Source organism: Peromyscus eremicus, chromosome 1 (assembly GCF_949786415.1).
Source record: "Peromyscus eremicus chromosome 1, PerEre_H2_v1, whole genome shotgun sequence".
NCBI lineage: Eukaryota > Metazoa > Chordata > Mammalia > Rodentia > Cricetidae > Peromyscus > Peromyscus eremicus.
Genome location: NC_081416.1, coordinates 56,647,872 through 56,660,775, shown reverse-complemented (window position 1 = coordinate 56,660,775; position 12,904 = coordinate 56,647,872). Strand labels below are relative to the sequence as shown.

Below are 12,904 nucleotides of genomic sequence, written 5' to 3'. Positions count from 1 at the left end.
ATTCATGAATATGTGTGGAAGGCAGAAATAGATGTTGGGTGTCTTCTTCACTCTCCACTTTTTTTTAAAGGTGCGTGTGTGGTTGTGATTGAATGTGGATGTATAGGTCTAGAGGACAGAGGTTGACATATGCCTTCCTCTGTCACTGTATACTTTTGGAGACAGTGTTTTCACTGAACCTGGAGCTTGCTCTCTTTTGGCTAGACTGGCCAGCAAGCCCCTGGGTCAGTCTTTCTCTGTCCCCATGTCCCCAGCTCCCTCTGGTGCTGGAGTTATAGACACTACACTACACCATTGTACCCAACTTTTATATGGGTATAGAGGATCCAAAATCAACCTACTGAGCCATTTCCTTAGACCATACTTGTATTTGTTTTGATCATGTGGTATGTTTGCATGTGATACACATGTAGAAGCCAGAAGTCTTTTATCATTTTTTATAAGTTTTTAAAAATTTATTTAATGATTTAATGTATGTGTTTGTGTGTTGGTGTACATATGTGCAGTGTCATGCATGTGTAATAGTGTGCATGTAGAGGTCAGAAGACAACTCAGAAAAGTCAGTTCTCTCCAGAATGTAGATTCTGGGGATTGAACTCAGGTTAACCTATCAGGCTTGGTGGCAAATACCCATCTTTTTTTTTTTTTTTTTTTTTTTTTTTGAGACAGGGTCTCTTACTAAACCTGGAGCTCATCAATTTGGTTGACTAGACTGGATGCCCAGTGAGCTCCAGGGATTCTTCTAACTCCACCCCTTCAGCCTATCCAAATGTGTGATACCACCCCTGGCTTTTATGTAGGTGCAGGAGATCTGAATTTAGATCTTGATGCTTGCCCAGCATGCACTTCGCTTAATGAGCCATCTCCCTGACCCCTCAGAGTTAGTCTTTGAATGAGCCATTTAGAAATGAAGTTAATAGTGGCATATGCCTATAATTCTAGCCCTGGGAGATGAAGGCATGAAGATAGAGGTCATCCCAGCTACATAGTGAGTTCAAAACCATCCTGGACTACATGAAACCCTGCCTTCTATACCTTTGTATCCTGCACATACCCAGGGAGTCACTTAGAACAAGCACATTAGACATGTTATCTTACTCTCTCTGAACAGCAGCTGCAGAGTGAATTTAGAAAATTGTTTCATGCGTCAAAAATGAAGTGTGGGGCTGGAGAAAGAAAAATGTTTACTGTTCTTTCAGAGAACCTAAGTTTAGGGTCTAGACCCTCTTCTGGCCTTAGCAGGCTCCCACATGTATGTGGTTTACATAAACTCACACAGGCACACATACATATGTATGAAGTACAGAGCTGGGCATAGTGGCACATGCTTGTAATCTTAGTACCTGCCAAGGTGAGGCAGGAGGATTGCCTAAATTTGAAGTCAGCCTGTGCTATATAACAAGATTCTGTCTCAGAAAACAAGCCAGGCAGTGGTGGTGTACACCTTTAATCACAGCACCTTGGAGGCAGAGTTAAGTGAATCTCTTGAGTTCAAAGCCAACCTGGTCTGCAGATACAGAGTGAGTTCCAGGACAGTCAGGGCTACACAGAGAACCCCTGTCTTGAGGGGGGATGGGGAAGGAAAAGAAGGAAAAAGAAGACAACAGACAAAACATAGAGATAGAGTTAAGGAAATTTCATTTACTAATCCCAGCATTCTAAAGGGTGAGGCAGGGGAATTGCTAAAGTTCAAGACCAGCCTAGACTACATGGCAAGAACCTTGCTTAAAAAATCACAGCATTTGGAAGGCAGAGGCAGGCAGATCATGATGAGTTTGAAGCCAGCCAGGGCTACAAAGAGAAACTTGTCTTGAAAAACCATGGGGAGGTGGGAGAAAATTAAAAACTGAGGATGTAGGTTTGTGATAGAGTGATTCACCTGTCATGTAAGAAGCTCTGGGTTCAGCCCTGAGCACTACTAACAGAAACATCTCATTTACAGTGCCACCCCAAAATAGCAATAAGAGTCTACATAGTATTAAAGGTATAATCTGAAAACTGAAAAACATTGTTGAAAAAAATTGAAGACCAAATAGGCAGACTAACACTTTGCTTGTTCATTGATTAGAAAAGAAATGGGAATACTCTTCAGGTGTCACAATCCCACTGGCATATTTGAAAAAAATGACAAATCCTAAAACACAGAAATTCAAGGAACCCAGAATAGCAAACAATGTTTGGGGTTGGGGAAATGAAGTTAAGAAACTATGGTTCTTTTATTTCTTTTTTTTTTTTCTTTACCTTTTTAGAGCTTTATTAGAAGGAAGGAGAGAGAGAGACAGAGAGACCGTGTGCGCGGAGGGGAAGTACAGAGAGAATAGGAGCCTATGATTCTTCTATTTCAAAACTTCCTTAACAGGCTGGAGATGGCTCAGTGGTTAAGAGTACTGGCTGCTCTTCCAGAGGTTCTGAGTTCAATTCCCAGCAACCACATGGTGGCTCACAACCATCTATAATGAGGTCTGGTGCCCTCTTGTGGCATGCAGGCATAACACTGTATCCATAATAAATAAATAAATCTTTTTAAAAAACAAAACAAAACTTTCTAACTGCTGCAGTAATCAGCACAAGGATGATCCAGTGCATCTGTGGTCCTGGGGTAGTTTTGAGAACCAGAATAAACTGATCTGTCTGCGAAGGTAGGAGGCTTTGCTAGAACTAAAGCTCATGGTTTCTAGATAAGTGCCTCACCTCCCCATTGAGTTGCATCCCCAGCCCTGGTTTTTGTTTTTTAATAGAGGTCAGAAAAAATACAATGAAGGAGAATCAAATCTTTGTATCCAGAGTGAAGAGAACCTGGTACACTATGTGTGTGAAACGTTAAAAGTCCCAGGAGCAAACACAGGCAACATTTTCCTGACTTGACATTAGACAGTGTTCTTTTAAATAGGACATTAAAGACACAAGAAACAAGAAAGAAATTCAAAATCACAAACCACATGTTAAAGGAAATCACCAAAAAGTGATAAGACAACCACAAAGTAGGAGAACTAGTTCCAAATCATACATCTACAAATGACCATCTCCAGAATACACAAAGGTAAAAGACAAAGTCCAACTTTAAAATGGACTAAAGATCTGAGTAGATATGTTGCTCCAGAGATACACAAACAGCCAGTAGCATATTTATTTAGTCAGCACAGAATGCAAATCAAAACTCTGCAGTACCACTTCACTGCCACCTGGACAGCTAGAGTCAAGATGACAGGCAGTACCTGCTGTTGGCAAGGACTGGGAGCCTTTGACTCCCCAACTCTGGTAGAAATGAGATTCCCCACTGGGAGCACTTTGTGGACACATAGTATTTTTATACAGAGGTTTGTGGCAGCATTACCCATAATAGTCCCCAAATGGAAACAGGTCAGATGTATACCAGCTGCAGTGGAGTATTTGAACCATAAGGACAAAAATACTGATAAGCCAATCACAGAGGATCACACATACTTTGATTCCACTATGTGAAGTTTTCAGAACAGGCAAATCGAAAGAGACAAAGGAGATTAATGGTTGCTGCGGTCTGAGCAGTTGGGGAGGACAGTAAGGCTTCTTTTGGGTCAAGATGGGGAGATGGTGATGAGGGAACAATTCTGTGAATCTATTAACCATTGAATTGTTTGTTTCACCTGGTGAATTGTGTTGAAGATCAATTGTATTTCAATACAACTTTGAGAAAATGCAGCAGGTTTAGTCTTAAGGACATATATATCTCAGTGCTTACCTTGCATACATGAAGCCCTAGGTTTGACCCAGGCAACAATTTAGGTTGCTTTTTGTTGTTGTTTTGATTTTTATATGTATGGGTGTTTTGCCTGCCTGTATGTCTGTATATGTGCCTAGTGCCTTCAGAAATCAGATCTCGTGCCACGCAGTGATGGTGCACGCCTTTAATCCCAGCACTCAGGAGTCCCAAACTGAGTTTGAGACCAGCCTAGTTTACAGAGCTAGTTCCAGGACAGCCAGGGCTACACAGAGAAACCTTGTCTCAAAAAAAAAAAAAGAAAAAGAAAAAGAAAAAAAAAAGGGTAGTCATATCTCCTGGGACTGGTGTTACAGACAGTTGTGAGCTGTTGTATAGGTGCTGGGAATTGAACCCAAGTTCTCTGGGAGAGTATCCAGTGCTCTTAATGGCTGAGCCATCTCTCCAGCCTCTTAGATAACTTTTCACATGCCTACATGCAAATATTTTGATTGCAAAAGTCATGTACCTACTCCTTAGCAAGGACTCATGTGTTTATTTTGTGAAAGAATGGATGAAAAGGTTAAAGCTCCCACTGTGTCTCATTCTCCTCAGCACTTTGTAAATTACGTGCTAATTCCAGGAGCAGACTGAACACTGTACCCATCAGCCTTCAACGCTGATGAAGCTTTGTTCCTGGGCATGCCTTGTCTGCATTGCTTCTCGACAGTGAGAGCCAACCACTTACGTTATCCATTATGTTATCTCATTGAGAATTCTCTCAAACAGAAGTTAGGTAGAAATCAGCCTCTCTTTTCATTCCACTTCTTTCCTTGCATCTGTGTAACTCTTAATCCCAGGCAAGTTTTTTAACCTCTGGCTCTCAGTTGCCCATAAAAAGAGGATATTGACCAACTTAATTTCTTCAGACCCATTGGTTCCTGGGATCCATGTTTGTGGCCTTTCCTCATGACTGTCTGCATCCCTTTTGCTTCATTCTCCCTCAGCCCTGTCTGTAATGGCCTGGTGTGCTGCCTTTACTGTTTCTGGAGAGGAAAAGAAAGCCAGCTCTCAACTCCCTTGACCCTGTTCTTAGGAAACCTGATATTGTCAGCTGCCCACGTTCTCTCAGTGGTTGGATTTACTGCATCTGCTTTTCTGTTTTGATAAGGGATGCTGACTTCCTAATCACTAACAGTGATTGACGTAACTCCAGCTAACTATGCCAGTTTGGATGCAGTGGGGATTTTTAAGCAGATTGAGTAGTTTTCACCAAGTTTCTTTCTTTTGCTTTCCACAGGTCATGGTAACTCAGGATTTGAAGGGCAGAGTCGCTATGTGCCGTCCTCTGGAATGTCCGCCAAGGAGCTCTGTGAGAACGACGACTTAGCAACCAGTTTGGTTCTTGATCCCTATTTAGGTTTTCAGACACACAAAATGAATACTAGGTAATTGTAAGTCTTTTTCCTGCATAGAGCCAGTAATGATGTCAAACTTAAGAAAACAGGTGGTATATATATCTTACTTACATTCAGAATTATAAATGACAATAAAAGTAAAGTTCTTTGATACAGAACGGTTTCTTTGAGCCAAGAGAAGCAAGTGGAATCTGGAAAGGTGACCTCCTTTCCATCCTGTGTTGGTGGGTCAGTTCATGACTTACATATTCCATAAGCAGTTGGGAACCTGTTTAGAGTCTAAGATGTTCTGTCAGTCAGAAGCTACTGCAGCAGTCTTGGAATACCTCATCTTTAATATTGGAGTTGTGGGGTCGTGGGGCGGGGGAGAGGAGAGACTGATTCACTTTCTGAGTGCTAGGCGTGCATTACCATGCCCAGTTCTGGTTCTTGGCATCTGAAGTCTCTGACTTTACTCTAGTTCTCTTAAGTACCATCTCTCCTTGGAGAAGACACATCTTATAAGTTCTTTCTCTCTTTGCTTCTGTGGCAAAGGGTTTTGAATCTGATGGAAATGGTGCCACTGGGGATTTAAAGATGAGACGCAGACTAAGCCCATTCCTTCTCATCTCCATGACACACAGGCTTCTTGATGTCCATGACTATCCAGGAAGAATTGGAAAACCAGGTCAATGAGCTCTGATTGTCAGGGGAGACAGGAACTGCAAGGAAGCCTTGCATACCCTTTCCTCTTTAAGATTTGTCCCTTTCTAGGAACTGAAGTGAAACATTGGATTGGAGCTGAGGCTGTTAGCAAAACTGCACCCTGCTACCCACCTGTAGCCTTACTTACACTGCTTTGAGTCCAGTTCCTCCTCTTCTACTCAATGGTATTGGTCTCATTCTCCTGGAAAATGATGCTGATAGGATTTCAGTTACCCTCTAGTTATATCCCTGGCTCTCTTGTGTTTTTTTAAAATAAGTAGATTACTTAAGTTGTCTTACGTTGATAATTTCTTATATGTTGAGATACAGAGGCATATGAAACTTTTCGGAAGGTAATTCTATTAGAATCAGAACAAAAGTTTTAGTGGCTTATGGAAGAGTGTCTGTTCTGAACCCTAGGCTCTGTTCCAGAGGCCGAAGGGGTTATACCTACCACTGGCTCCCCAGTAGGAAATGTTGTGATTTCTTCTCAGCCTATGGATGGAAATTGGGATTCTGTATTTCTAACAAGCTTCTGGTCTGTATTTAGAGTGTTTTAGTCATAACCCAGGTTTCCTGAGGCTCACTTAAAACCATGTGGTCACAAAGTGAAGTTCAGAGTCGGGTGTGGCTCACTGGAGTGTTCACCTATCATGAGGGGAGTGGAGAGAGAAAGAGAAAGAAAATGGAAGGGAGGGAGAAAATCTCAGTATTGTCACAGTTATTAATACCCTTGACCTTGTATGAGAGTACTTCTGACTGAACTGTGTTCTGTTCCCATAGAAGATGAGTGCCTAGAGTCAGTGTTTTTCAGTGCAGCATTTAGTCCACTCAGCTGAGCCAACCTGGGGGAGTGGGCAGGCTTGCTCCACCCCCAACAGCATGCCCTTGGCCTTTCAGGGCTTCTTGTGCAGTTGCTGGCTTTCTCACACAGAGTTTCGCAGCTCCTTGCAAGCTGTGTTGAGGCATGCACTTTCTCTTGTCTCTCTGTCTCTCTTCAATGCATGCTGTGGTTCTGGGGATGACTGCACACTTGCTAACCTATAATCTCCGCTCTACTTCTCTTTCTTCTCCCATTTGCCTCCTCTCGTCATCTTTCTGGGTGCTTTCAGGAATGTGTTTTAAAGCAATAATATAAGTTTTATGATTTGAGAATTTACAAAGCCAGCTCTGGTTTGAATGCTTATGCTTTGACTTTTCATGTGTTGATTTTGGTTTTGCGGCAGGGTCTTGCTGTGTAGCCAAGGCTGGCCTCATATTCATAGTAATGCCTTGGCCCTGAGTGCTGTGTTAAAGGTGTGCAGCCCCATGCTTACTTAGCTCAAGTGCTGATGTTTTGATCTTAGTGTCCCAGCGTTTACCTACCAACGAAGCCAAGCTATATATCATGAGAGCATAGTAAATGTGAAATATGAATTCTCATTTGCTGGGATTTTTTGAATTGCTTCTTGTCAACTATGAAACTTATATTTTCTTTGTAACAGGAGACTAGGGCTGGAGAGATGGCTCAACAGTTAAGAGCTCTGGCTGCTCTTCCAGAGGGCCTGGGTTCAATTCCCAGCACCGGCATGGCAGCTCACAACTGTCTGTAACTCCAGTTCCAGGGGACCTGATACACATGACCAAATACCAATGCACATAAAATAAAAATAAATAAGATTTTAAAAAATTTAAAACAAGGGCTGGAGAGATGGCTCAGAGGTTAAGAGCACCGACTGTTCTTCCAGAGGACCTGAGTTCAACTCCCAGCAACCACATGGTGGCTCACAACCATCTGTAATGAGATCTGGTGCCCTCTTCTGGCACGCAGACAGAACACTGTATACATAATAAATAAATAAATCTTTAAAAAAAAATTTTAAATCAAAAATAAAAAAAATAACAGGAGACTAGAGTTGTGGGCAATACCTCTTAATTTTTTTAAAAAGGGGGTTGGGGCTGGACGGCAATGGTGCACACCTTTAATCCCAGTATAGGCAGGCAGATCTCTGAGTTCAAGGCCAGCCTGGTCTGCAGAGTGAGTTCCAGGACAGCCAGGGCTACACAGAGAAACCCTGTCTTGGGGGGTGAGGGAAGTCAGTCAGGTGTAGGTCAAAGAATTGATGAAATTGTTTATGAAGCAAGAATTATTTTCTGGGACTTTTCCGTATTTTTTCCCCCAGTCTGAAGCTGCCTTGCCGTCGTCACCTTCCATCATTCTAGCTGTGTAGTTGTAGCTGCTGTGTGTTTCCTTAGGCATGTCCTCTTCAGGATATGCATTTATAAATTAGGTTATCCTTTCAGAATTTGATGCTGACTAGGATATATAATAATAAAATTTCTAATCAATGGTAAAGTTGTATTATGGGAAGAAAAGATTTTAACAACCTGGCATTGCTATCTGTGGAATATCCCTGTGGATTCATAAAGTTTTAAATATTGGTGTTTTAAAGATTTGTGGTACAATGAATGTTTAGAAATGATGAATACGGATTGTACAAATAATCCTTACTGTTATTTGTTTTGCATTTGTATAGCGCCTTTCCTTCAAGGAGCTCGAGACATATTTCAAAAGCTGACAGTTTTTCTCACAACAACCCTGTAAGGTAGGTAGCTCGAATTTCAAACAAGCAAGGCACTAGCCTATGGTTCTGTCTTGAGTAATGTGCCTTAATGCTAAGCCATTTGCCATATCATTGAAATAGGACTTTTCAAAAATGATTTTGTTGTTGTTGTTGTTTTATGTGCATCGGTGTGTTGCCTGCATGTATGTGTCTCTGTGAGGGTGTTGGATTCCCTGGAACTGGAGTTACAGACAGTTATAAACTGCCATGTAGGTGCTGAGACTTGAACTCAGGTCCTCTGGAAGAGCAGCCAGGGCATTTAACTACTGAGCCATCTCTCCAGTCCCCAAAATAGGACTTTTAAAACCTTTTAAATAGTATAGTCTTGCTTGGAGGCAGAGTCAGACAGATCTCTGTGAGTTTGAGGCCAGCCTGGTCTTCTTAGCAAGTTCCATGCCAGTCAGGACTACATGATAAGACCTTGCCTTTAAAAGGGGTAGGGAGAGAGTCTAGTCTTAGTAATAGTAATTTAAACAAATTAAAAACACATATACATTGATGCACACCTTTAATCCCAGCACTCAGGAGGCAGAGACAGGGAGATCTCTTGTGTTCAAGGCCAGCCTGGTCTACAGAGTGAGTTCCAGGACAGCCAGGGCTACACAGAGAACCCCTGTTTTGAAAAAAAAAAAAAAAAAAAAAAAATGATGTGGGTGCTGGGAACAGAACTCAGGCCCCCCCAGGAAGAGCAACAAAGGGTCTGAAGTACTAATGCATCTCTCGAGCCCCATTAGGGAGAGCTTTTTAGCAATTAAAATTTTTATAATTATTAATATGTTGAGGCACAGTGTCTCATATAGCCCTGGCTGACCTGGAACAACTTCAATAGACTGGAAACCTAGCCAGCTATCCAGGGTTAGTAAAGTCATGGAGGTTGGTAGAGAACCCACCACTGCCACTTTACTAAAGCAGTACATTCCCTAACTGCATTCTAAATATGTGTCCTTACACCATAGGTAAGTGTAGTCCCTGTCTTTGAAACAGACAGAGCCCGTTACAGAAAAACCACAACTGATCAATGTAGAGCTGTGCAGCCTAGCCCCAACTAATACCTCTACAGCACAGCTCCTGCACCTGAGGCTCAAAGGTCACTGCGGAAGACGGACAGGAAGATTCTAAGAGCCAGAGGAGCAGAAAGTTTGCTGTGAGATTGTATCTCCTAGAAAAGTTAGAGAGGAACTTGATTGGCAGAGGCGGGCGCATCTCAGTCGAGGCCAGCCTGGTCTACATAGTGCATCTACATAATGGAGAGAATCTGTTTCAAAAAAAACCAAGAAGTTATAAGAAGTTATTCTCTTGTTTCTAAGGTCCTCAGTGGCTTTTGCTCTGCCTCTTAATAGTTGTTAACAGTTTTGTGTGATTGAGTAATTTTATCTTCCACAGTATTGCTGCAACAGGATTTGACTTAAGCTGTTTGGCCAGGTGATGTTAATATGTTTCTGCAGGGTCACTGAAACACTGTCTCCGCTACCTCTCTTTTCCTCGACCTCATTCATCCTTCTTTTTCCAGGCAGGGTTTCTCTGTGTAGCCCTGACCTTCCTGGAACTGGCTCTGTGGACCAGGCTGGCCTCTACCTCGGAGATTAACCTGCCTCTGCCTTCCAAGTGCTAGGATTAAAGGCGTGCACCACTATTGCCTGACGCTGTCATTCATTTTTACAGCAGTCAGCTTTGACAGTAAGTTTTCACACTTTGGAGATAGCATATTATTGTTTTGGGGTGGGTTTTTTTTTGTTTTGTTTTGGGTTTTTTGTTATTGTTGTTTTGATTTTTTTTTTTTTAAAGACAGGGTTTCTCTGTGTAGCCTTGGCTGATCTGGAGCTTGCTGTGTAGACCAGGCTGGCCACAAACTCAAAGTGAGACAAAGATTCTTGTTAGTGGATAATGAGTGATAATTTTGGGGGTTTTGTTTGTGAGGCAGTACAAGTCAGAAAATGAGAAACAGAGGTCATCTCAGGAGAGGGCAGACCCCAGAGAGAATATTTTAAATATTAGAGATTAAGTTATTAAATATTTAATTATTAATATTTTAATAATTAGTTATTTTGTATTGATTTTAGCTTTTAAATAGTTTGACATTGTGAATAATGAAAACTAGGGTGGTTAGAAGACATTTGAGATAGGAATGAACATGTTTCACAAAGCAAAGGACACACAAAGATTATTAAAATTGCCTACCTCAGGCAAATGAGATGGCTTGATAGATAGGTGAGGCGATTGCCACTAAGCCTAATAGCCTGGATTTGATGCCTGAGACCCACAGCATGGAAAGAGAAAGTTGTCCTCTGACCCCTATACACACATGTACATGTGCACCAATGTGCATGTGCGTACACACACACTAATTCACTCTTAAGTGTGTGTGTGTGTATGCACCTATCTCCATTTCAGGTCTGTAGCTTATTTTTCTGTATTTTTAAGTGAGTTTAGCCTTTTCTGTGATGCTGAGGATGGAACTGAGGACTTCACACGTTAGGCATATGTTCTACCCTGACCTACACCCCCTCTGCCACATTGTATCATTATTCTAAACAGAGTCACATTGGTTACTTCTACATTAGACACAGGAGGACAGCTATCTCTTCTGTAGTCTGAAGTCTTGCACTTCACATCATTCAGTGGGGAATGTTGCTTTTCTGATCACTGAACGAACAGAGTTAGTTATGTTTCCCACATTTCATCATTTGTACTGTTTGAAATGTGAGGCTGTGACCAACAGTGTTTCATTTGGCTGTCTGTGCTGATGTTATATGGTTTTTTAGACTGTACTGAATTGAACTATTCTTTGTATATGCTAAATGGGTGATTTACCACTGGTCTGTAGTCCCCTGCTTATCTGTTGTTCATACACTTATTAACCTGTAATGTAGGGTTGCAGCAAGAATGGTTTAGATTAGGTTTTTAGAGCTATGATCTTGACTAAATCCAAGTGATGGTTACAAATATGTAGTTTGATATGGTTTGGTGCTTCCCCAATCCTGCATACCTTTAGAATATCTGAATGGTGGACCTCAACTGGACTCAGAGTGTAAAGTTATTCTGAATTTTTCAGAAGACTCAAATTCACCAGTCTGTGAGAATGGCAAAGAAACATTTCCTCACTCATCTCTGGGGTGCATGTGAGTTTGAATTCTCAGATAGCTCCAGCATTATTAAAACTAAGTATATAAGCTGGGCAGTGGTGGTACATATCTTTAATCCCAGCACTCAGCAGGCAGAGGCAGGTGGATTTCTCTGAGTTCAAGGCTAGCCTGGTCTATATAATGAGTTCCATGACAGCCAGAGCCATCATAGTGAGAGAGACCCTCTCTCAAAAAAACAACAACAAACTGGGTGGTGGTGGCACACGCCTTTAATCCCAGCACTTGGGAGGCAGAGCTACACAGATCTCTGAGTTCCAAGCCAGCATGGTCTACAGATCAAGATCTGGGACAGAGGCAACAAAGCTACACAGAGGAACCCTGTCTCGGGGAAAAAAATATATATATACATTTTAGAAAAGTGACTACAGGGGCTGGAGAGATGGCTCAGTGGTTAAGAGCACACTGGTTGCTCTTCCAGAGAACCTGGGTTCAATTTCCAGCAACCACATTCAAATCACAACTGTCTGTAACTCCAACTCTAGGGAATCTAGCACCTGAACACAGACATACATGCAGGCATAACACCACCAATGCACATAAAAATAAATAAATCTGTACCACCCCAAAAAAATATAATAAATATAAATATACTTATTTATATTTAATAAATATAAATATATTTATAAATAAATATAAATATAGTATATATATATATATATATATATATATATATATATATATATATATATATACATACATACATACACACACACACAGAACAGTGGCTAGACCAGGTGGTGGCGCTCTCCTTTAATCCCAGCACTCAGGAGGCAGAGGCGCTGGATCTCTGAGTTAGAGGCCAGCCTGGTCCAAAGAACAAGTTCCAGAACAGCCTGAACTACATAGAAAAGCTATGTCTCAAAAAACCAAAGAAAAGAAAGAAAAACAAATAAGCCTTGATGAAATCTTATGATTTAAAATCTTACTGAAATGGTAGTGGACACTATACATAGCAGTGCACACTATAATCCCCCAGCACTTGGGAGATAGAGGCAAGAAAATTTGGCATTCAAGGCCATCCTCATCTATATTGAGAGATCAAGGGTGACAACCAGCCTGGATTACATGAGATCCTGTCTCCAAAAAGAGTTAATACATGTGGTAGCTTAATTTGAAGAATGTTATGTTGCATGCTGAACTTGGCTGGCGTCTGTCTAGATCTTATCTCATTGTGTTCAGACTCATAAGGTCAGCACTTTAAGATATTAATAAAGTACATAGTTTAAATATTTTTTCTCTTGAGCTACTGATACTTTTTCATGGGTTTTATTTGAACACCAATCCCTAATTCTGTTGAGTACTTTATTTATTGTTTTTAACATAAAACCTCTATTTGAAAAAAAATTAATCAAATGAAACTTGACATGCAAACAAATCGTT

At 41.2% G+C, this 12,904-nt stretch overlaps 1 protein-coding gene across 4 annotated transcripts in view; it reads left to right on the top strand.

The window, feature by feature from the left end:
* Positions 1 to 12,904, top strand: part of Kmt5b (lysine methyltransferase 5B) — a 52,580-nt gene that overhangs the window by 21,846 nt on the left and 17,830 nt on the right. For all 4 annotated transcript variants that reach the window (XM_059263633.1, XM_059263653.1, XM_059263643.1 and 1 more), the window contains exons 3-4: positions 4,977 to 5,124; positions 8,295 to 8,363. In XM_059263633.1, the coding sequence (XP_059119616.1) occupies positions 4,977 to 5,124; positions 8,295 to 8,363 (217 nt within the window). The remainder of the gene's footprint in view (positions 1 to 4,976; positions 5,125 to 8,294; positions 8,364 to 12,904) is intronic.